The sequence below is a fragment of the Tursiops truncatus genome, chromosome 18 (genome assembly GCF_011762595.2).
Source record: "Tursiops truncatus isolate mTurTru1 chromosome 18, mTurTru1.mat.Y, whole genome shotgun sequence".
NCBI lineage: Eukaryota > Metazoa > Chordata > Mammalia > Artiodactyla > Delphinidae > Tursiops > Tursiops truncatus.
In genome coordinates, this window is record NC_047051.1 from 20,602,550 (window position 1) to 20,628,629 (window position 26,080).

At 41.9% G+C, this 26,080-nt stretch overlaps 1 protein-coding gene across 1 annotated transcript in view; it reads left to right on the forward strand.

The window, feature by feature from the left end:
• The first annotated feature begins 7,978 nt into the window (after positions 1 to 7,978).
• Positions 7,979 to 26,080, forward strand: part of CPB2 (carboxypeptidase B2) — a 40,073-nt gene continuing 21,971 nt past the window's right edge. Inside the window, exons 1-4 of the mRNA XM_019936553.2 lie at positions 7,979 to 8,138; positions 20,093 to 20,168; positions 21,778 to 21,902; positions 23,438 to 23,546. Coding sequence (XP_019792112.1) covers positions 8,065 to 8,138; positions 20,093 to 20,168; positions 21,778 to 21,902; positions 23,438 to 23,546 — 384 coding nt within the window. The 5' untranslated portion in view covers positions 7,979 to 8,064. The remainder of the gene's footprint in view (positions 8,139 to 20,092; positions 20,169 to 21,777; positions 21,903 to 23,437; positions 23,547 to 26,080) is intronic.

Consider the following 26,080-nt stretch of genomic DNA (forward strand, 5'->3'; position numbering starts at 1 on the left):
CGTCTTCTGAAGGTTTCGTCAGAGTGTACTCTAACTTATTCATTTATTCAGCCAACACGCACTGAGGGCTGAAATGTGTCAGGCACTGCGCACGGTTTTGGGAATACACCGTAAATGAGGCAGGCATTGCGCTCAGCTGATCAGGAAAGGCTGAGGATAAACAACTCCACTGACAGCTGTGATGAGCGATTGACGCGGGCAGGGTGAGACAGGCTTACAACAGAGGAAGCCGTCTAAAGAGAAATATTTTAGCTGAAAGCTGAAGAGTAAGTTGGAGGGGGTTGGACAAAAAGCAGGCCAGAATGAAAGGTTTAAGACACAAATTCTCAGACACACATTGAACCCAGTCATGGGCAAAAGCCAGACTTGGGAATTGGTGCGAAACGGTTTCTAGAATGATTCGAGGAGGAATCTTTAGGGCTGGCGGTGCCTGGGGTTTCCTCTCTAGCCTGTCTGGGCCTCACTTTGGCCGGCACGGGGTGGGAGGCAAGGCGTCTGCTGAGGAATTCTGCTGCAGCCGGCCCCCGCGGGTGGGCTGCTGGGACAGAAAAGCATCTGTTTGGCAGGGTCACATCCTGCGCTGCACAGATGTCACTCGCCCACACAGCTGCTAGGAAGCTGGGCTTTTATGCTTAAGCTGTGCGTCCTGGCTTCACCAGCAGCAGCTCTTTGGAGACGGCTCTTTCCTGGCCTGACATTCCTACAGCTCCTACACTTAGGAGGTAGCGGCCTGCCCTACATATCAAGAGGTTACCAATATTAAGTGTGTTTTTGTGTGTATAAGACTGCACTGATAGGTCCTGACCAGAAAGACTGAACAGGTACAGGAAAGCAGAATACTATCAAGGGAAGAAAACTAAGACTCTTGGAGAACGAGAAGGCTAAAGGAATACAGCCATCTGAACACGATAATTTTTCTAAATTTAAAAGTTTATTGTTACATTTTAGCCCATCCAAGTATGACGTCAGAAAGTAAAATTGTACCAAAGGGTCCACAGTGGGAAGCAGGCCACCTTCCCACCTCCGTGTCTAGTGATGTGCTTTGAAGCCAGCTCGTATTGGCTCCAACTGGCTCCGATGTTAAACCATTGTTATCTTGAAATTGGCCATGGTGGGCGTATTTACAGCATAGAAATAATCAGACTCTACAAATAGGGGTTTTTATCCCCAGAGATCTGGTTTACCAACCCACCACTACCTCTGTCCCGAAACCTCAGTTCCCCTCCTCGTCAGTGACCACTGTTACCAATTTCTTTTGTATCTTTCTAGAAATAGTCTATGCACGTGTTACACACACACACACACACACGCCCCCTTTTATTGCAAATATTAGCATACCACACACATCATTCTGCATCTCATTTTCTTCACACCAAACCTTGGAGACTGTTCCACGTTGCCAAATATAGACCTGCCTCAATCTTTTCAACAGGTGCACAGTATTCTGTTGAATGGACGTGCCAACCTGTATTTAACCAGTGGCCTATCAATGGGTGTTTAGGTTGTTTCAATCCTTTGCTACAGCAGATAAAGCCACAGTGAATATTATGTCCACTTCTTGTGCTCAGAATGTTCATTTTAATGTAACAGGTACTTAAGTTGCTGCTCTAGCAAAGGTATTAAACACTGTAGCGTCACACATCAATCCTCCTCTGAAGTTTCCTTGAAGGATTTGACAAAGAGCCCTGAGCTGGGATGGGCCCTTGAGCCCCTCCCATCTTCTCCAATTCACATCTAAAGTATGTTAATCCAGTGGGGGGATAATGTGCACATGCAAAATGTACTCAAAAGCAGAATGTGATAAATGCTTTAACAAATTTGTAAAGTATGGGAGCTCGGGGGAAAGAGTAATTCTGAAGGAAGGATTAGCAACATTTTGCAGAAGATCTGAGCCCCGACTAATGAGAAGTGGGCAGGCACCGTGCCTCACCATGTTGATGTCTCCAGCAGTGCCAAGCACTTTCTAGATTTTTAAGGAGAGCTGGGTAACTGAAAACTCGATTTGTATTAGACATGAACAAATGTTTCCTGACTGTGGGAGATGCCAGAGAGAAGTCATTGTGAGAAAAGTTGTGAAACAGACCTATCTGCAGAGTTTTTAGAAGGGGATGGATTCCTGTTTGTTTGGAAATTATGCCATTAGAGCCTGTCTTGAGACAATGCATAGGACTAGATGGGCTCTTCAAGTCTCAGCCAATCTAGCGATTTTATCCACCGAAACGCACACACACAATCTAGTCTGTCCCTTGGAGCACAACTGCGGTCTCGATGATAAAAAGTACAGAAACTCAGCCCACCTTACACCAGCCCCTCTCAGACCGATACTTAATGCACGAGAGACATTCTCCTGTGCTCCCAGTGTCCCTGGGCGGCTCCGAGGCCCACCTTCCCTGCAGTTACTGTACCTGTTGTCATTCAGCAGCTGCTGAGATAGCATCGACTTTGCTCTCTGTCCCCCCCCAACCCCCCAGGGTACCAGTGCGCTTGGATGAAATGCTGGCGGTGCTGTCTTAGTGAGCCAGACATGGCACGTCTCTGCCGGCCTCATGATCCAGGAACCAGAGCTGGTGCTCAGCACGAGTCAGGAGTGCTGACCGATCCTCTTGTGAAATCTAGTTCCTTTGACGGTTTCCTAACAAAATTCCGGGAATTAAACTCTCGCCTGCCAAGGACTGCTCTTTCCACGGTGTCCTCGCCCCCTATTTTCCAGAAGCCAGAGTTTACCAACTGTGGCTGTGTGTAGGTGACCAAAAAAAAAAAGGAAAAGGAAAATTGTGTAAATGTTTTCTCATGTCTAAAGTCTACATATACTTAATAACCCACCTTAGGTCAGACACAAAAGCACGGATAAGCTAGTCAGCACCCACAGTCTCACCTTTAACAACTCAGAGAGAGGTCGGCAAAACGGCGGGGATTTTTATATTATCTGGCGTGTCCAAAGTGGGGAGTTCCATTTCAATAAGTATTTTGGTGAATAAAGAGCTACCATGTCTAATTTTTGGAGGATTAGAATGCATGCAAATATTTCATTCTAAAGCTCTGTGCAATACAACAGAAAAGTGAGTGATTCAAGCAGGCACTTTTGGATTGGGCCAGACCACGGGCCCACTGTTAAGAGTCGGAATGTTCAAACCTCCTTGCTCTAAGTTTGGGGCCAAGACCAGGGGCGCTTGGAAGCTGGTTAGAGATGCAGCATCTCAGCCCCACCCCAGACCTACTGAATCAGAATCTGCGGTTCAATAAGATCACCACTTAATTCATGTGCACATGAAAGTTTGAGAAATGCTGTCCTAAAAGAAGATCTGCAGTTGATAGTCAGTTGCCTTTGAACCAACTTTAAATCAGATCACACTTTCCCAGTAACACGAGACTTGAGAGATGGAAAAAACCCTCCACTAACATTTCCCCATCATCACTGTTCACTGGAGGTAGCCAAAGCGGCTCTGCCCTCCATCTGGGTATATCCCCCATCACCCAGCCTTGTCCTTTGCTGTCCCTCTCCCCCATGGCCCCTCTCTCCCCTGTGGCACCCACTGCCAGCCACAGGCTCCAAAAGCTTCATGTCCCTGGTCCTGCTGGGTAACTTAAGGTGTCTCCTGGCACTGCCTTCTCTTACCTGCAGCCCAGGGCTGCTGCATTCATGCATCTGACCCAGTTGGTGCACATCACTTAAGTCTTCTCTCTTGTTCCTTCAATACCTCCATCAAACCTACTGACTTTTCTCCCACCATCTCTGGAGCAACCTCTCTATGACTCCCAGTGACAGCTAGCTGACTTAGTAAACCAAACTGTCCCGGGGGAGGGGATCGTGGCCCTTCGGTACCTACTCTTTTCTCCTCCAAAACATGCACTTTACGATGATTTTCTAAGGCTATAGCTTCATCATTGTTATCTTTGCCAATTTCCTAATGGCAAAGAGAGAGCAAAGTGCCTTCCAGATAAACAGCTATAATAGGCAAAGGTCCAGAGGATGGAAGAAGATGGTTATCTTTGAGGAACTGAAAGACTGGTATGGCTGAAGGAAAGGGAAAATTACCATATCATGAGAAACAGATGGGCTAGAGAAAGGTTTAGAGCTGATTCTGAGACTCAAGTGTGCTTGAGAATCGCCTGGGGAAGTTGTTAAAACACAGACTTTCCAGATCCCACCTTGAGGTTCAGTGCTGAGAGGGCTGGTGGGTCCAGGAGTCTGCATTTTCCACAAATACTCTCAGAGATTCTGGGACTCACAGGCCACCCCTGGAGAAGCGCTAGTGCAACCCAGCTGTTCTCACCTCTGGATGCACAATGGAATCATCTCAGGAGATTTACAAGAAGCTTGTGTCTATGCCCCGCCCTCTGAGGTTTTGATATAATTGATCTGATGTGTGGCCAGGGCAGCTGGAGATTTAAAAGATGCGCAGGTGACTCTAATTACCAGTCAAGCTTGAGAACCAATGGGATACAGCCTGGGGTGCTCTTCAAAGGGGCGGCCTGGCTGCAGCATCTTAAAAAGCGGATAGACACATAAGAGGGAGTAATGGTTAGAAACGGGGAATGAAGGGATGGAAGTGTTTCGAGGACAAACCCTGCTTTCTTCACAATTGAACCATCCAGCCGACGAGCATTTGCCTCTCTGGGTGTCTAGTGACCTTCCTGGTGCCACGACTCCCAGGCTCAGTATTTGTAGCCAAAGCGAGGGCATGAGAACCTGAGATGGAGTTCTCTGCCTTCGGGCCTCAAATCCCCCTCTTCAGTGACTCCCAAGATGGCATCATCTTTCCTCCCCCCTCAGAAACACAGGGGGCCGGATAGGCCAACCCTTTGTGCAAATTCTAAAACTGCTTCGCTCTGCATGAATAAACATGAGAGAGAGTGTGTGGAGGAAAACACATTTATCAATTATGTGTCCTCCAAACCTCCCAAGATTATGCAGCTTTAATGGCTGAAAGACTTTGAAAGGAAAACTTGTAAATTGAGCTGCACCTAAACTCATGACAAAATGCCATGAAATTGACTGACTCTCTCAGCGCTTACCTAACAGTAAGCCTGAGCTGCATACCCAAGTCCCGGCCCGTCCAGATCACGGTGGCGTTGCCCTTATCCTCAGCCCACTCCAATTGAGAGAAGGCAAAGCAACTACTATTCACAGGGGAGGTTATCCTTTTAGGCACCGTCTTAATAAAGGCAGAGGGTTACGGCTGTTGAAGAAACACTTGCCATTATTATTTTTGCCACCTAATGTTCCAAATTGACTGGAGAGCAAATGTACAAATTAGCTGGTCCCTAGGGGACATGATTCAGTGAGATCGATCCACCAGGACCAGACTGGCTTCTGGGGCAGTGACTCATCCCCTAACTCTTTGGGAGCAGCCAAAGAAGAGGACAGCTGTCACCAAGGTTCACCTGACCTGGGTAAGGCTCCGGGAAGAGAACACATTGGCCCCTCTCAGCTCCCTTCCTGGTTTATCTTTTTTTTAATGAATGGGACATACTAAACACCTGGGGTTTTTTTGGGTTTTTTTTGGTACGCGGGCCTCCCACTGTTGTGGCCCCTCCCATTGCAGAGCACAGGCTCCGGACGCGCAGGCCCAGCGGCCATGTTTCACGGGCCCAGCTGCTCCGTGGCATGTGGGATCTTCCCAGACCGGGGCACGAACCCGTGTCCCCTCCATCGGCAGGCGTACTCTCAACCACTGCGCCACCAAGGAAGCGCTAACCACCTGTTTTGCCGGTCACTTTCAGCTGCTATCCCTTTGAATTCCCACAACAGCCCTCAGAGGTAGGTTATCATTAACCTCATTTTTCTGCAGGGGAAACTGCACCTCCGAGAAGCTAAGAGATTTGCCTGTGAGCCAGGGTGGAGTCCATCTGATCAAGCTGTTGTGTTCTCTCTCTCTCTGCATGCAATAAATTCAACTTAAGAGTTCAGTTTGAGGAATTTTGCCTGTACACAGTGTAAATACCACCACAATCAAAACAGAGAATTTTCCCACCACTCCAAAAACTTCTCCTGTACCTCTTTGTAGGTTAATCCCTTCCTCCCCAGCCTCAGGCCCTGGCAACAACTAACCTATTTTCTGGATCTGTAATTTTGCCTTTTATTGTGTCATATAGATGTCCAGAGTATATAAATACCTCTACAAATCAGTAATAAGACAAACCATCTGATTAAAAATCAGGCAAACGGTTGGAACTCATACACACACATATACTTATCGCCAATCTCAGAAATTTAAATGAAAGCCAAGTTAGACACCACCATACACTTACTAGAATGGCTGAAATGAAAAAGACTGCGTCAGGTAACAAGGATGTGGACCAACTAGAACTCTAATATATTGTTGGTGGGCGTATAAAATGATACAACTACCTAGAAAAAAAGGCACAGGAGTTGCTTATAAAACTAAATATCTTTATGACCTAGCAATTCCATTCCTAGATACCTACCCAAGAGAAACAAAAATGTTTGTCCATCAAAAAAGCCTTGTGGGGCTTCCGTGGTGGCGCAGTGGTTGAGAGCCCGCCTGCCGATGCAGGGGACACGGGTTCGTGCCCCGGTCCGGGAGGATCCCACGTGCCGCGAAGCGGCTGGGCCCGTGAGCCATGGCCGCTGAGCCTGCGCATCCGGAGCCTGTGCTCCGCAACGGGAGAGGCCACAACAGTGAGAGGCCCGTGCACCGCAAAAAAAAAAAAAAAAAAAAAGTTCACTTTGGTTAGTTTTTCCCCCTCTCCACTTCAATGTGGTTATGTTATTTATTTGAAACAAAATTACATTCATTTGGTTTGGTTTGTATTCATTTTCTTTACTTGACTGGTTGTTTTGAGTATGTGAAAAATTAACACGGTTCTAAAATACAGAGGTATTCAAACAGTTTTACTCGAAGAAATGTCCCTCCCCCCATCTCTTCTACCCGGTTCTTATTCCCTCTTCTACCCACTTCTTATTCCCACTGTTTTTCACTCACCTGCTGGAGGTAACCCATCTCATTGATTTCTGGTCTATCCTGCCTGTGTTTCTTTCTCCACAATTGAGCAGAAACGCATGTATCTTCTTTTTTCTCCTTCTTTCTTATATAAAATGTATTGGGTTGGCCAGAAAGCTCGTTCGGGTTTTTCCGTAAGATGTTATGGAATGGAAAAACATGAACAAGCTTTCTGGCCAACCCAGTCGTTTCACCTCGATCCATTAAATATGTTTCAATACCTTTGAATCCCAGAGAGAGATTTGAACTCTCAATCCTTTCCTTCTCAGAAGTCCACTGAAGGGAGGATGATTTATTTTGCAAATTTGCCTGCCCTGACCTCAAGGGCATTCAAATGCACTTACCAGTGGGAATGTAGGAAGGGGACCAGGGTCCTTCCACTTACAGAGGTTAGATGTGGCCTCACACCAGACAAAATGTTAGATGGTGCTACCTTCAGGATGACGTACGGTAGGCTTTGATTCAGACTGTTATGGTGTTATGGCTGTTATGGTGAGCTTCCCTAAATAAACATGACTCACAACTACCTGATTTTTTTACTTCTCAGAAGAGCTCCCCACACATAGCATTCTTATTCTTTTACGGGTGGAGCATCATTCCACATGGACAAGGAAAACTCTCTTTGGATGGAGATCCTATAATCCTCCATATAAGCTCTCCTTCTCAGCCATAAATTTGAAAAACTCACCTTTTATGTCTTCATCTAAGTTGAAAATGTTGCAAAAGAGAAAAGCAACGGAAGACCTAATGAGTTAGTACTCCACAGGAGACCTCGCTCAGCATGGGCTGAGATCCATGGGTCAATACTCTATGTCTTGTTCAACAAACAAGACACGTTTCCACTGTATTACTATCCTTTTATTCTTGGCCTCATCTTCCCTGAAGAGTTAAATATTTTCTAGTTAGTCTACAATGAGAATAACAACTCTCATCATACTTTCTTTTTGAGGGTGGGAATGGAAGCGAAGTCGAATGAGCACAGAAACGACTGGGAACATGCCATTATATTTTAACCAGTGTGCAAAGAAGGCTCTTAAGTAATCAGCTATCTGGACCCTTCTCTTCAGAGAGTTTTGTTTTATAGCAAATCGCTGTGGGGATGAAGCTTTATAGCTTTGGAGTCCTTGTGGCCACCATCCTGTTCTGTGAGCAGCATGCCTTCGCGTTTCAGAGGTAACCCGCTAGAATCCTAGATGGTGGGGGGGTCGTTTCCCCCACTTGTTTGCCCCTCACGGAATCCAATCAGTGCGTTGGACTGGGGAGCAGAACATTCAAGTCTGAAGGTCAGCTCTTTCTGAAACTTTCCATGTTGCCCTTCCAAATTGTAGATGTCAGTATAATAAGGATCTCACTAGATCTAGGGTCTTTTTTTCTTTTCTGGCTCTAGTTTTATTACTGAGAAAATTCTGGATGACATGTATATTCAGTAGCTATGCAGATGAAAGAAATAGACTCTTGATTTTTTAAAATATGTAATTATTTACACCTTAACACTTCACATGATTTATGTTTTTCTTGTCTTCACATGTACTATGCATTGACTGTGGATAATTTATTTTTTTCTTGTACATAGAACATGGGAGGGAGAAGAGGATAAAGGTATCAGAGAGGAGGTTTGGGTTGTGCATGGGTGTTCAGCATGGAGTAGGAAAGGAAGAATAGTTGTGTTATAAAGAACACACACATGAACATACCTAGTTCTTATTTTGCCTGGTAGAGTGAATCCCTTAGGATTTTCTACTATAAACCACTTGACAGAACACAAACAAACTCATGCCCTAGCATATATAAAACATGGTGTAAATAGTTTTGAGGCTATATGTATTATTGTAATTCATTAGTCAACTTTTAGGCTTTTCAAAATTGATGTTGTTTCCTTTGGAATTATTTTTTGTTCCTGCTGTTTTTTTCTATGATCCTTTTCTCCTCCAGTTGTCTCTGAGATGTATTCCTCTCCTCAGTGAATGGCAAAGAGGGAAGGGACATACCAGGGGCAGGGAAAATTCTGCCAAAGAAACTGAGTCATAAAGAGCCATAGGACAGCATTTAAGAAAACAGAGTTTGGGAAGTTCCTGGCGGTCCAGTAGTTAGGACTCAAGTTCACTGCTGAGGGCCCGAGTTCAATCCCCAGTTGGGGAACTAAGATCCCACAAGCTGCACAGCACGGCCACAAAAAAAAGTTTGACTTGTGAGTTGGAAGCTGTGTTTGCCCATCATTACTAAACTAAGAAGAGTTGGTTGATTCTTTTTTGTTGAATATAATCGCCAAGTATCAAGTAACAAATTTCATGACCAAATGATTGTTACTGAAATTGACACGGGAGACAAATTGCTAGGAGAATTGGTGACTTATGTCTCTATGTATTGTCAATAAATCAGATGGCTATGATTTCTAAGGTTCTTGCTAGTTCTAATATCCAATTACTTGGCAGTTGGCTTTAATTAAGGGTAAAGGAGAGGGAAGGAGAAAAACTGCTCTCAACATGTTCAACCTGGACACTGTAGGCAATGGCAGTGCCGTTGCCAGAGAGGGAAAGGGGAGGAAGTGAGTGATATTCACCATCTGTGTTGTCCCAGGCACTGGGATAGGCACTTAGAAATGTTAACCTGTTAAGTGCCCACAATCCTCCAGTCTCTTTTACTGACACTTTACAGAGGAGGAAAATAAGCCTCAGGGAGAAGAACACTGGCTCCCAATCAAACAACAAATGTTGAGTTTGTAATCAACCCCATTTTCACCTCATTTCTACTCTTTTCACTGCACAGCATTGCCTCTAAAAATTATAGAAATTAGGAAGAGAGCCAATTTGAAGGGAGGTCAGATTTAGTCACAGTGAATTGACAGAGACAGGCAGTCTGGAAGGTAGCCTGGAAGAGAGGCCGGGGCTGCAAGTCCAGTCTCAAGGTCCTCACTACGGCAGGTCTAAAGGTGGCCTCAGCGGCAGCCTGGCACGAGCATCATAACAGCTGGCTGTGTCAGAGGTTAGCAGGCTCACCTACAGACCACCATCTGCATCATATAGTAAACTAAACTCCTTGATAAGACAACCACTAGCAAGATATACCAAAGCTTGACCATGTTGCTGCAAAACGAATAAGCTTATAACAGTTCAGTGGAACTACACGTTAGGCAAATAAAGGAAATACACAAAGAAAATAGTAAGAAATGAATGAGAAAAATTCCCTCACGCATGGCTCTTCTTACTATTTTTTGCTTCAGCATATGCTTTGAAGTCTGATTGATACCTATGCTTGAAGAGAGGGGGTGAGACTATGACTATATTTTAATCAAATAATATCATGTTGAAAATATTTAATACTTCGTACCTATTGTAATGGTCCCCATGTACTGGAGAAGGGGAACTGCAGCTCTGTGGGCAGATGCATATCTGATTCCTGGGTCCCATTCCTCCACTAGAAATAAAATCGCAAACTCTCTTTCTGTGAGTAAAAATATATATATATATATATATACTTTTTTTACCAAATGTTTCTGAGCATTGCTTTTCCACGGCTTGCCTATTACCAAAGCTAAAAGAAAACTCTAATTTTACTCAGGGCGACAGACTTTGATGAATTATTTCTGGGGGTAAAAAATATAACCCCTCCTAAAAAGAGCTAAGGGTCTGGCTTTTTTTAAAGCTGCTCTTTGTTATTGTTTTCTTGTCATGATCATTCTCCTAATAGCACTTTGTGTTCAGACAATCAATGGCGGATCTGCAGTTGCATTTTGATAAATCTCATCAGTAAAAGGTTCTGGAATGAAAACAAAAAAAGTTTTAAAGGCATAAATACCATATGTCAGAGAGAAAGACAGCCAAAAAAAAAAAAAGTCTCCATGTTCACTTGATTTTAAAGGCCAAACACTATAAAGGGTAGAAAAAATACTAGCAAGAATCTTGTAAACAGTCATTAATTGCATTGTGCTCTGATTACCTAAGTGTGGCCAGTCAGCTGAGGCTGTTTATTTGGAAAGAAGATGAAATAGGATGAAAAGAAGGAAAAGGAGTTGGAGGAGAGTGGAGGAGGCTTTTGAATTATTAATAGACCACAGGAAGAGCTCCTTTTGTTGACTCTATATACTGTCTGCCACCTGGAGACCAGCTTGTTCTCTTTGACTTAGCTCCTACTGATATATTACTTTCATCTTAGAGAACAGGGCACTAGTGGCTTTAAAATGCTGTAATGCATAAAACAAAACTGCAGCCTTGGGCTATATTCCATTGTTCAGAGCCATCTCACCAGCTTTTTAACTTCAAAAATCATCTTTCAGAGCTATGGCGAGTGTGACTCATCCCTGTAAACCACAGCAGGGAACAGACCTTGAGAACCATAATCATATTCTTAGAGGGGAAGCAGCAGAGGAAATGTTGCCTAGGTATTAAAAGCCCAGGAGCTGGAGAGTTGAGTTGAAACCTCAGGTCTGCTACTTACGAGTCATGCAGTCTTGAACAATTTGAGCCCTCCTTGAGCCTCGTTTTACTTTTTGTGTAAAGTGACCTGTTATCTCACTGTGCTTGTATTTTTAACTTTATTTTTGGTGCAAGCCTTTTTTTTTTTCCTAAATGGTTATTGGTTACATCTGTAACTGTATCCCTTCAGAGTCATCATCAAAACACATCTTTACAAAACAGAAATAGATACAGACATAGAAAACAAACTTAAGGTGGGGGGGAAGCGGGGAGGGATAAATTGGGATTGACATATACACACTACTATATATAAAATAGATAACTAATAAGGACCTACTGTATAGCACAAGGAAGTCTACTCAATACTCTGTAATGACCTATATGGAAAAAGAATATAAAAAAGAGTGGATATATATAACTGATTCACTTTGCTGTAAACCTGAAACTAACACAACATTGTAAATCAACTTTACTCCAATAAAAATTAAAACAAACAAAAAAAACCCACACCTTTATTTTTCATCTCCCATTGTCCCAATATATTCTATGTGTCAGAGTAATCTTTCCCCGCCCTTGCATGGAAAGTTAGAAAATTCTATGGCTTTTTAGCCCACTCTTAAGTAATTGGTAGTCCTTGGGTCATGTTGAAATGCAAACCTCAATTCAGAAACTAGAATGTCTACTCCAACCAAGGCATTATTCAAATATCTCAATCTTTGTAGGAAAACAACTCCTCACCCCTCTCCACACACACACACACACACCTGACTCCTTTTCTCATTAGTCCTTTTCTTGGGTTTTAAGTTCTTAGAGATTTCTGAGATTCCCTTGCTGGGAAATTCTGCAGACCAGGATAGAGGCAGCTGTTCCTAGGTAGCCACTTGTGACTCCATCTTTCATTCTAAGAATTTTGCCTTCACCTCCAGGTTCTTGCTGCTGTGAGCTCTCCACTCCTTTAGGTGGCGCTATTGGACGGCATCTGAGCCATAACGAATACATAACATGAAGTGCCTTTTCTTCTGATATTCATGGCTAATCTAGTCAACTGGAGGCCAGCCCATGCAGGTTTAGCTTTCTCAGAAGCAAGTCAGGCACCGGTGCTTGTGTCAGTTAAACTTGAGGGAACATGCTTAGTCACCCATCCTCCCCCGCAGTAGGCTGAGTTGAAGGAAGTAACATGCCCAAACTTCATCCCCTTTGGGAGAGTGGGGCTTCACAGAATCGCAACAATTTGATGCAAAGAAATACACTCACAAATTCTCCCCCTGTCTCCCCTCTGAACACTTTTCACATCCTCTCTCTGCCTTAAGGGGGCACGGAGCCAGGAAACTGATTTGGAAAAATGGTAAGCCCTACATAAGGTGATCTTGTTACCGAATGAGATGTGAGGCCCCCCCCTCTTGGGGCCCCGGCTGAACCGAAGCCCCCCTGGCTGGGTCAGGGAGCTCTTTCCGGCTCAGGTTTGTGCTGCCAATGATGAAACTGTTTGGTGCAAGCAAGACAGGCTTTTACTCAATGGCCAGAGAATGGAAAAGGGGAGCTCGAGCTCTAAAGGCACCTTCTCCCAGAAGGGAGGGCAGTAAGGGAACTTTAAGGGTTAGGAGGCAGAGAGGTCATCTGGGCTCGAGGAAGGGGGCGGAGACTTCCAGGGGCAGCCAGGCATGCGCAGTCTTCCATGCTCCTTTGCGCACGGCACAAACTGCTCGCAGAGTACAAATCCCCTCTTAGGGCGGAGATATAAGCATGGTGATGAAGCAAAGCGCATTCTCTGACACCTCCAGATTTCATCTACGTAGGTGTGTTCCTGTGGTCAAGTCAGAGCCGGTTCGGGGCGGTTGACCGTTGTGTATCTCTCAAAGTACAGCTGCAAAACATCGCTGCCGAACACCAGGTACTTTTGAAACAAACACAGAGATAAATCAAGTTCAGGAAAGCGGTGACCTTTAGCCTATTTTGCCCTCTATCTAGGATCTCGCTGGTTCAGTCTGGTTTTGTTGTGGGCCTTCGCAGCATCCTGTTGATAAAACCCAACTAGCCTGTGTGGTTAAAACCAGTTTCCATGCCTGGGTTTCATAGCCTCTGACTGACTCCCATCTCATTATTTGATTCTGTTGTGTTGGCACTTTTGTCAAACTTGAGATAGGAAGAGTCCAGCTCACCACAGTTTGAACTTGGACATATTAATATATTTTATGGTAAATTTATATCCCCATAATTTTACTCCTCCACATTTCCTAATTTATTTTTTATATTTCCTTAATTTTTTTTCTCCTTAAGAAAGAGACCCATTTAGATAACACATTTTTTACCTTTACATTTTCTTTCCCCTTCTGTTGACTAACTCTGTTACTTTCTTGTCTTCTAATACATATGAAAAACGCCCAAGCATCTTATCTTCTAGTCAACACAAAATTTCCTTTGTGCAAAATTGAAATTCAGCCTCTATTTTTTTTTAACTTTTTATTTTATATTGGGGTCTAATTGATTAGCAATGCTGTGTTAGTTTCAGGTGTACAGCAAAGTGATTCAGTTATACCTATACACACATCTATTCTTTTTCACATTCTTTTCCCATTTAGGTTGGTACATAATATTGAGCAGAGCTCCCTGTACTATACAGCAGGTCCTTGTTGATTATCCTTTTTTTTTAAATAGATCTTTATTGGAGTATAATTGCTTCACAATACCGTGTTAGTTTCTGTTGCACAACAAAGTGAATCAGCCATATGCATACACATGTCCCCATATCCCCTCCCTCTTGAGCCTCCCTCCCAGCCTCCCTATCCCACCCCTTTAGGTCATCGCAAAGTACCGAGCCCATCTCCCTGTGCTGTGCTGCTGCTTCCCACCAGCCAACTATTTTACATTCGGTAGTGTATATATGTCGATGCTACTCTCATCGCGCGCCAGCTTTGCCCTCCCACCCCATGTCATCAAGTCCATTCTCTATGCCTACCTCTATGCCCTGCCACTAGGTTTATCAGTACCATTTTTTTCTTTTTAGATTCCATATATATGCGTTAGCATATGGTATTTGTTTTTCTCTTTCTGACTTACTTCCCTCTGTATGACAGACTCTAGGTCCATCCACCTGACTACAAATAACTCAATTTCGTTTCTTTTTATGGCTGAGTAATATTCCACTGTATATATGTGCCACATCTTCTTTATCCATTCATCTGTTGATGGATACTTAAGGTTGCTTCCATGTCCTGGCTATTGTAAATAGTGCTGCAATGAACATTGTGGCACATGTCTCTTTTTGAATTATGGTTTTCTCAGGGTATATGCCCAGTAGTGGGATTGCTGGGTCATATGGTAGTTCTATTTTTAGGTTTTTAAGGAACCTCCATACTGTTTTCCATAGTGGTTGTATCAATTTACATTCCCACCAACAGTGCAGGAGGGTTCCCTTTTCACCACACCCTTTCCGGCATTTATTGTTTCTAGCTTTTTTGATAATGGCCATTATGACTGGTGTAGGTGATACCTCATTGTAGTTTTGATTTACATTTCTGTAATAATTAGTGATGTTGAGCATCTTTTCATGTGCCTCTTGGCCATCTGTATGTCTTCCTTGCTGAAATGTCTATTTAGGTCTTCTGCCCATTTTTTAACTGGGTTGTTTGTTTATTTGATATTGAGCTCCATGAGCTGTTTGTATATTTTGGAGATTAATCCTTTGCCTGTTGTTTCATTTGCAAATACTTTCTCCCATTCTGAGGGCTGTCTTTTTGTTTTGTTTCCTTTGCTGTACAAAAGGTTTTAGATTTAATTAAGTCCCAGTTGTTTATTTTTGCTTTTATTTCTGTTACTCTAGGAGGTGGGTCAAAAAAGATCTTGCTGCCGTTTATGTCAAAGAGTGTTATTCCTATGTTTTCCTCTAAAGTTTTATACTGTCTGGTCTTACATTTAAGGCTTTATTTAATCCCTTTGGAGTTTACTTTTGTGTATGGTGTTAGGTAGTGTTCTAATTTCATTCTTTTACATGTAGCTGTCCAGTTTTCCCAGCACCACTTATCGAAGAGGCTGTCTTTTCTCCATTGTATGTTCTTGCCTCCTTTGTGGCTGTGGCTAGGACTTCCAAAACTATGTTGAACAAGAGAGGTGACAGTGGACATCCTTGTCTTGTTCCTGATCCTAGTGGAAATGCTTTCAGTTTTTCACCATTGAGTATGATGCTTGCTGTGGGTTTGACATATATGGCCTTATTATGTTGAGGGAGGTTCCCTCTATGACCATTTTCTGGAGGGTTTTTATCATAAGTGGGTGTTGAGTTTTCTCAAAAGCTTTTTCTGCATCTATTGAGATGATCATATGGTTTTTACTCCTTAATTTGTTAGTGTGCATTGATTTGTGTATATTGCGTATATTGAAGAATCCTTGCATATCTGGGATAAATCCCACTTGATCATGGTGTATAATCCTTTTAATGTGTTGTTGGATTCTGTTTGCTAGTACTTTGTTCAGGATTTTTGCATCTCTGTTCATCAGTGATATTGGTCTATAATTTTCTTTTTTTGTGATATCTTTTTCTGGTTTTGGTATCAGGGTGATGGTGGCTTCATAGAATGAATTTTGGAGTGTTTCTCCCTCAGCAATTTTCTGGAAGAATTTGAGAGCGATCGGTGTTAGCTCTTCTCTAAATGTTTGATAGAATTTGCCTGTGAAGCCATCTGGTCCTGGTCTTTTGTTTGTTGGAAAATTTTTAATTATGGTTTCAGTTTTGTTACTTATGTTAGGTCTGTTTATATTTTCTAATTCTTCCTGGTTCAGTCTTGGAAAATAGTACCTTTCCAAGAATTTGTCCATTTCTTCACCGTTGTCCATTTTATTGGCATATAGTTGTTTGTAGTAGTCTCTTATAATCCTTTGTATTTCTGCAGTGTCAGTTGTGATTTCTCATTTTTCATTTCTAATTTTATTGAGTTACATCCTCTCCCTTTTTTTCTTCATGAGTCTGGCTAAGGGTTTATCAATTTTGTTTATCTTCTCAAAGAAGCAGTTTTTAGTTTTACTGATCTTTGCTATTGTTTTCTTTGTTTCTATTTCATTTATTTCTGCTCTGATCTTTTTTTTTCGGTACGCGGGCCTCTCACTGTTGTGGCCTCTCCCGTTGCGGAGCAACAGGCTCCGGACGCGCACGCTCAGCGGCCATGGCTCATGGGCCCAGCCGCTCAGCGGCATGTGGGATCTTCCCAGACTGGGGCACGAACCCGTGTCCCCTGCATCGGCAGGCGGACTCTCAACCACTGCACCACCAGGGAAGCCCCTGCTCTGATCTTTATGATTTCTTTCCTTTTACTGACTTTGGGTTTTCTTTGTTCTTCTTTCTCTAGTTGTTTTAAGTGTAGGGTAGATTGTTTATTTGAGATTTTTCTTGTTTCTTGAGGTGAGATTGAATTGCTATAAACTTCCCTCTTAGAACTGCTTTTGCTGTGTCCCATAGGTTTTGGGTCATCGTGTTTTCATTGTCATTTGTTTCTATGTATTTTTAAACTTCTTCTTTGATTTCTTCAGTGATCTCTTGGTTATTTAGTAGCACACTGTTTAGCCTCCATGTATTTGTGTTTTATACAGTTTTTCCTGTAATTGATTTCTAACCTCGTAGTGTTGTGGTCAGAAAAGATGCTTAATACAATTTCAATTTTCTTGAATTTTCTGAAGCTTGATTTGTGACCGAAGATGTGATCTATCCTGGAGAATATTCCATGTGCACTTGAGAAGAAATTGTAATCTTCTGTTTTGGGATGGAATGTCCTATAAATAACAATTAAATCTATCTGGTCTATTGTGTCATTTAAAGCTTGTGTTTCCTTGTTTATTTTCTGTTTGGATGATCTGTCCACTGGTGTAAGTGGGGTGTTAAAGACCCCTACTATTATTGTGTTACCGTTGATTTCCTCTTTTATAGCTGTCAGCAGTTGCCTTATGTATTGAGGTGCTCCTATGTTGGGTACATATATATTTACAATTGTTATATATTCTTCTTGGATTGATCCCTTGATCATTAGTGTCCTTCCTTGTCTCTTGTAACATTCTTTATTTTAAAGTCTATTTTATCTGATATGATTATTGCTACTCCAGCTTTCTTTTGATTTCCATTTTCCTGGAATATCTTTTTCCATCCCCTCACTTTCAGTCTTTATGTGTCCCTAGGTCTGAAGTGGGTCTCTTGTAGACAGCATATAGATGGGTCTTGTTTTTGTATCCATTCAACAAGCCTGTGTCTTTTGGTTGGAGCATTTAATCCATTCACGTTTAAGGTAATTATCAATATGTATGTTCCTATGACCATTTTCTTAATTGTTTTGGGTTTGTTTTTGTACGTCCTTATCTTTTCTTGTGTTTCCCACTTAGAGAAGTTCCTTTAGCATTTGTTGTAGAGCTGGTTTGGTGGTGCTGAATTCTCTTAGCTTTTGCTTGTCTGTAAAGCTTTTGATTTCTCCATCGAATCTGAGTGAGATCCTTGCTGGGTCGAGTAATCTTGGTTGTAAGTTCTTCCCTTTCATCACTTTAAGTATATCATGCCACTCCCTTCTGGCTTGTAGAATTTCTGCTGAGAAATCAGCTGTTAACCTTATGGGAGTTCCCTTGTATGTTATTTGTCGTTTTTCCCTTGCTGCTTTCAATAATTTTTCTTTGTCTTTAGTTTTTGCCAATTTGATTACTATGTGTCTCAGTGTGTTTCTCCTTGGGTTTATCCTGTATGGGACTCTCTGCGCTTCCTGGACTTGGGTGGTTATTTCCTTTCCCATATTAGGGAAGTTTTCAACTATAATCTCTTCAAATGTTTTCTCGGGTCCTTTCTCTCTCTCTTCTCCTTCTGGGACCCCTATAATATGAATGTTGTTGCATTTAATGTTGTCCCAGAGGTCTCTTAGGCTGTCTTCATTTCTTTTCATTCTTTTTTCTTTATTCTGTTCCGCAGCAGTGAATTCTACCACTCTGTCCTCCAGGTCACTTATCCGTTCTTCTTCCTCAGTTATTCTGCTATTGATTCCTTCTAGTGTATTTTTCGTTTCAGTTATTGTATTGTTCATCTCTGTTTGTTTGTTCTTTAATTCTTCTAGGTCTTTGTTAAACATTTCTTGCATCTCCTCGATCTTTGCCTCCATTCTTTTTCTGAGGTCCTGGATCATCTTCCCTATCATTATTCTGAATTCTTTTTCTGGAAGGTTGCCTATCTCCACTTCATTTAGTTGTTTTTCTGGGGTTTTATCTTGTTCCTCCCTCTGGTCCATAGCCCTCTGCCTTTTCATCTTGTCTATCTTTCTGTGAATGTGGTTTTTGTTCCACAGGCTGCAGGATTGTAGTTCTTCTTGCTTCTGCTGTCTGCTCTGTCATGGATGAAGCTGTTTTCTTCTGCTTTTAACACTTATAAGTTTCCTTTTTCTTTCTAACTTATTTTTTTACAAAAATGGGATAATATTTCTTACAATTCTCCACTCACTTCTTGCTTCTTTCTCTTAATGCATCACGTAAATCTCCCCCAAGTTAACTATTTTAACTAACTCTTTCTTTATAATGGCTACAAAACATTCTAGAATGTGGAGACATCACCAACATTCAACAATTCTGTTACTGATAAGCGCTCATGTGGTTCCCAGTTATTCTTACTGTGAATCATCTTGTGATACATATCCTTGGACATATGTCATTTATCACTAGTTGAATAGTTTACGCTTAACTGTACCAGTGATTGGCACCAAATCTCTGAATCTATTGTTTCTGGGAGCTCCTCCTTCTCTTTTTTGATAATCAAGTCTCCATAGGCTCATTTCCAGAGTTTAGAATCTTTTCATCAGGCTTTCCAAAATAAACCATCCTCCACCCTGGCATCAAAATTATTCTTGTAAATCACAAGTCAAATGATGTCACTTTCTAACTCCTAACTGCCTGCTAGATAAAGGTCAAATTTCTCAGCGTGCATTGGAAAACTTCTCTAGGGGAGAACTAACATAAGTTTCCAAACTCACTTCTGTTTGGCTACCATTCTTCTCTTGCCCTAAATACCTAAATCCTACACTTGGCAAAAATAAACAGCTTGCCATTTCCCCAACAATGCCCTTTTGTCTCCTGCCAGTCTGCCATTACACTGCTTACTTACCCAGTTACCTCTTCCATGAAGCCTTTGCTCATAATGACAAGCAGAAATTATCATAAACTTTTGTGCTTCTGGAGTTCTCAGTACATGATTTTGTTTTATTTTTTAAATAAAATTTTATTTGAAATATTTTTAGATTTACAGAAAGGTTGCAAAGATATTACAGAGAGTTTCTCTATACCGTGCACCCAGTTTCGCCTGCATTTTATATTATCATGGTATGTTTGTCAAAACTAAGAAACCAACATTGGTACACTACTCTTAACAAAACTGCAGGCTTTCTATAGATGACACCAATTTTTCCACGATTCTGTTCCAAGACCCAATCCAGGATACAATGTTTCGTCATATTACAGATGTTCAATTTCTTGAGTGACATACATTGTCCAGTGTTTTATTTGTTTCAAGCAGGAGGGTAAACTTGGTCCCTGTTTCTCTATCTTGACTGGAAGCAAAATCTAAGGTTATTTTAAAATCTGTGGTGAAATCCTCTTTTCTTTCAACATTTTGTTTCCTTTTTACAATTTCGTAGAAGCCCCTCCCAATATAATTTATCTTATTTTCACTTTTTGTTTAAGATCAAACTCCTGTTTTATTTTTTCCCCCAGTGGCCAGGTTTTAACTGCTCTTCCTAGAACGTCCAGGCAAGTTCAAATTCTGCAGAATACTACTACAACATACGAGGTAACTTCTCCCTCATTTATCTTCTTATTGTTTATATTTTATACAAGTCTGGTGTACCATGTTCTCTCCTATATGTCGTCTGACTTATATACAGCTGGTATAAACCCCTCTTCTTGTACCCTTCTCCTCCTTCCCATAATCACATGATTTTACTGGTTCCCCAAATCAAACTTTCTTCATTTATGCTATTGGCTTTTCAGCAAATTACATGACAGTATCTAGGCATTGAAAGTGTGAACTTACTGGTTCATTCCTGGGTTTCAGCACCAAAAAAAAAGGGGGGGGGTACTTACAAAGATGCTACAGTAACAGAAATCCAATAGATGTTTGTTTAAAAAGCAATAATACTTAACCAAGGTGTAAGCATCAAAAACACAAAGGAAAATTTATTAAAATTTTCATGCCTGGGACTCAACTCCCCAGAAAATAGAAAACTGATACATTACAAAATATCCTGATAGAATATTGATGGCTCCATGGTTGTTGGGTTAGGGCTCTCTGAGAAGCAGAGGTCAAAACTATATTAGAGATGTGTGAGACTTGTTATGGGGGCTGCTTGTGAAGGATGAAGAGGAGGGAGCTGGAGGTGGCAGGGAGTACCCCCAGACCATCAAGCAGCTCTGACATGTGTGCAGAAAGGAGGGTTGTGTGTGGACAACCTCTAGACCACAGGGTAGTCCCAATGAAGGTTTGCCCGGACCATGATAAGTCCTTAAGCCAAAGACATCTGTAAGAGGAGACCGTAATCTAGCAGGAACGGGGCTGCAATAATACACCCGCAGTGCTCTGTCACTGGCTGGCTGCAGCCCTGGAGAAGCCGGGGGGAATCAAGAGGGACAACGGTGGGGAAGGTTAGTGAACTAAGCCCCTCCCAACAGAAGAGCTGCCCGGCGCGTCCTCACAGCCACCACACCGTGGACAGAGGAAATACCGCCAGAGGAAGCATCTGAGATTCAGGACTTAGATCTTGTTCTTCCACTTCTTGGTGTGTGCTTTTAGGCGACTTAGCTTCGAGCCTTAATTTCTTCATCTGAACAATGAAAATAATAACACCTGCTTGGTTTATGGCAAAATGTTGTTATAATGATCAAAGGCAATGAGTGTGAAAGTGCTTTAAAAAAGCTCAGTAAACTAGAAAAAAAAATGTAAATATTATGTATGGGAAGACATTTCCCAAAGGCAATTAGATTAAAGAAAAGGCATAATAGTATCAAGGATATGGAATTTTTATTAAAGAAAAGCAACATTTAATCAACTTTCTAGACAAACTTTCGTTTCTCTTTAAACATGTGACATACACATCCAGTTCTACAGTTGGGCCATAAATATATTCATTCATGAATTCATTCATTAGTTCGTTGCCTCGCCAAATATTTATTGAGTACCTAGTAAGTTCCAGGCCCTCTTTAGCTACTGGGGTTACAGAAAAGAATAAAACTAGCCCCCTGTAAAATAAATGCTTACACTACCACATGTGTAAATGGGGACCAGTCACCAGGAATGTCTTTTTTACTTCCCTTATAAAAACCCTTTTATGGCTTTAGCTACAGACGAGAATGATGTGAAAAACTGTCTTTGTTTTTATCAATTTTCCCCCTTGAAACTGCAGATTGTCCTCTGGCAGCCAGTAACAGCTGAATTTATTACGAAGAGCAAAGAAGTCCATTTTTTTGTGAATGCGTCTGATGTAAGCAACGTGAAAGCCCGTTTAAATGAGAGCAGAATTCCGTTCAGGTAGAGGCATGATTCCTTATTTACTGAGCAGCTATTCTAAGCACCTATGATGCATTTTACTAGTGGATGGTGTCATTGCTTCCTGGAAAAAATATTTACATTAAACATGGCAACATGGAAATCTCTGGAACAGATTGGTGATGAAGCCCAAGGGGCTAGCTCTGTGACCCTGGACAAGTGGTTTACCTCTCATGACCTTGGTCCCTTATCTGCAAAGCACTGTGAGACTCAACGATCTGAGGAGCCTCTTACCATTCCTCCCAGTTGCTTCCTTCTTATAGTTCCTCTACTCTGTGCCTGGACTCGGGGAGCAAAATTGTCCTTCACTTTAGTGGGCTTTGTGGTATCTCTTGAAAAAGCAGCTGCTGAAGGAGATTTTGCTTCCTTCACAAGGTCAGTGAACATTCTGGAATGTCTGGCCCTAAACTAAAATTTGCATTAGGTATGATTTCTGTTCAGAGTCCATGCCTTCTTCCTTTTGGAGTCTCCTGTCCACATCTCCTTTCTGTATCCATTGCCCAAGCGCCAGTGTCCCTTTGCTGCCCTGACACTTCCTGAAGGCCATGCTCTCTTCTGTGTATCAATGGGCAACCTTTGGATAATACACTATGATTAGTATTAATAATATGTTATTGGTGTTTTCTGCCTTCCTGGAAAGGTGCTGAGCCTTTCTATACATTGTATCATTTAATCCTTATTTAATCCTGTGAGGTAAATACTATCCTCATTGTGTGTATGAAAAAATTTTCAAAGGAGTTTCTGAAGGTCAGCCAGCTGGAATGTGGCAGAGCTAGGAGTCATACTCAGACCTTTCTGATGTCAAAGGCTTGGCTTTTACCCCCTGACCTAAGTAAAAGTAAAGAAAGCTTTATTAGAATGACAGCTAGCTTTCAATTGTTCATCCCAGGTAACAGAATGGCTTCAGTCTGTCTTAATTAAGATGTTTGTGCCTAGTTAACTGTGTGATCCTTTGCAAGAGAAATTAAATGAGATCACTTTCCTGTACCTTCCCTGTTCCTCTGTTCTTATTTCTCTAGAGATTTGACCAACTTTGGCCATGCAGAACCTATACATGCATATGTATACCTATACATGCATCTGGTGTAGGTCAGTGACTCACAGGGAAAAATAAAATGAGAAGGCTTTCTGCTTCTCCTCGGTCCTTAACTGAAAACAGAATAATACATTTTTCCTCTGGATTGAAGAACATTGTCCATTAACCTGTATGTTCACATAAAACACACTAATGAGTCACAGTCGAGAAATGTTCATAATGTTGGAGAAGGGGTGAGATTTTGGAGGCCCTGAAAACATACCCCATAGGAGCCAGTATCCCTCCAATGCCCATGAGGCTCTACCCAGAGGACTTGTGTATTTCAGCTCATCATAATGTTAGCTGGCAGTGCTTTCACCTTGTGCTTGTTAGATTTCTTAGTGACTTTTCCCCCTTGCTCACCTGTTGTGCGTGCAATGGGCCATGCAGGAAAATCAGAGCCCTCTTTGGCAACCAGCTCATGCCCTGTTTCATAACCCAGGGTCTTGTTGGAAAATGTGGAAGATCTTATCCGGCAGCAGACTTCCAATGACACCATCAGCCCCCGGGCCTCCTCCTCCTACTATGAACAGTATCACTCACTAAGTGAGGTAAGCTGTCACATTTCTCTGGAAAATTCCTATTTTCGTTTAACGAGCTTTGCCATTTCAGCCATGGGAAATTATTAGAGAATCAAAATTGGTGGAAGAGGGTGAAAAAAAAATCACAATGAGGTTGATTATACAGAAGTAATTCATCCTTTTGTAGATATCTTCCCTGGGAAGATTGCATCGTATTTTGGAAATTGCCTCTAAGCAGCCTGTTTGTCCATAGCTAAGAGTATCTCTGTTAGGAGTAACACTGCATTCTAAGGAACAACAGGAAATTAAAAATAGGGCCTTTTTATTGAAACTGCCACAAAAAAATTAACAGTCCAATTAATCATGTCTCCTTAGACCATTATCCTAATTGTACTCTTACTGAATAATCACCATATTATCTCACTGAATTAAAGGAATTTATTCACTTATATTTAGTACACAATAAAGTATTTAAGTGCATTTTATTCCTCTCAGAAAGAACCTATTTAAGTAATAATAGTGATAATAATAATGTTGATAATGCCTGTGTTTTAATATTTAAGAAATTGGGTTTTTTCCTATTAGTACTTATAGGTTCTGATTTTTCTAGAGGGAACCTAAGCAAGATATCAGTGTTCAATTGGCCTCAGTAAGCTTTCACATCATACTCTAAGAGCCATTTCCCCATATTTGTTAGTTCAACCCCTTGGAGTACTTTCTTTTCAATATAATATACTCCAAGTAGTACAAATCCCTTGATACCTTCTATTCTTTCATAGGAGTATGCTGCTATATTCCTTAATACAAGGATTTTTATCCTCTTTGGCTAGGTGCCCAGAAACTGTTAAGAACCATATCCATATTTTTAAGACATCTAAGGCTTAAGTAATAAAGTTTTCTATTGAATCTTCAAAAGCATCTGTTCTTTTCCAGTTAGTTAAACCAGAACTCAGTGTGCTTCTAGAATTGATGTACCTGGCTGGTTGACGGGGCTCTTAAAATTGCAACCCTCTCCTTTCTCTCTCCTACCTTGCCTCTGTCTATTCCACCTAGACCACCTCCCTCCAGCCTCCTACATCAGCCCTGCATCAGCAAACTTGGGGTCCAGAGTGGAGAGGCTGGGTAGGCACAATTTGCAAATGGAGAACCTAACTATGTCAATGCTGTGTTGGGTTTGGTGGGAAGAGTGGAATGCCTTATACAGAGGTATTTAAAAACATTTTTCTGGGAATTCCCTGGCAGTCCAGTGGTTAGGACTCTGTGCTTTCACTGCCGAGGAGCTAAGATCCTACAAGCTGCATGGTGTAGCCTAAATAAATCAATAAAGGATATGGACATTAAAAAATTTTTTTTCTGGTATATTTTAAATACTTTGTTCAAAGGGCTTATTTTTTTCTTACCCTCACCCCAGGAAAGAGTTGGAAAGACACGGCAGGAAAAAAGTATTAGGTTGCCATACACTGTATTAGTCGGTCATAACAAAGTGACATATACGGAGTGGCTTAAACAACAGAATTTTACTCTCTCACAGTTCTGGAGGCTGGAAGTCCAAGGTCAAGGTGTCAGCAGGGCTGATTTATTCTGAGGCCTCTCTCCTTGACCTGCAGGTGGCTACCTCCTTGCTGTGTCCTCACACGGCCATTTCTCTGTGTGTGCACATCCCTGGCGGCTCTCTGTCCATGCTAATCTCCACTGCTTATAAGAACACCAGTCAGGTTGGATTAGGGTCCATACCAACAGCCTCATTTCAACTTAATTACCTCTTTAAAGGCCCTATCTCCAAATGCAGTCACATTCTAAGGTACTGGAGGTTAAGGCTTCAACATATGAATTTGAGGGGGGACACAATTCATTTCATTACAATGATGTTCCAGAAAACAGTTTGGACCTCTCCTCGCTCCCACGCCCGATCCTTTCTAAGAGGTTTGTAGGAACCATGGCAATCTTGCTCCCCGGAAATTCTGCCAAGTCCTTTCTTCCCCTTCAACACTGATCTCTCCTTCAGTCCTCACCACATGTTCACTTGAGGGGCAAGAGGGGTTTCTTTTGTCATTGACTCTCACTAGGAAATTTTCAGTAATCCCCTGCAGGGGAGAAAAACAAATGACTGAAAAACATCACTTAGAACAAATGGCAAAAGAAGAGAGTTATTCAAAGGATGTGACCATCATTACCGCAGATTGTGAAATGAATAATGTTTTCCGTAAAGCTACCTTTATATAACACAGCCTCCCTGTTGGAGGAAATCTACTGAACCATCAATGCTGTAACACAAAATAGTTTGATGTAGTAGTTCTCTCAGGTGTATGCATGCCTTAGAGGAGTAACACAGTAAACAGAGGCCCAATGAGGAAATCCTGATAGTTAAATTTCCGGCACCTCAGACACTGACAGCACTGGTACTTGGCAGCAGGTAGGCCTTCCAGGAGCATCTGAACTCTCGGCACAAGGCAACCACTCCCACATACCACTCACCCTAGTTATGTTCCTCTAAGAGGATCCAAGGGCAAACGGTGCTCGCATTCCCATCAGCTAGGATTGCTATTTGAAGTTACCTCTAGAAA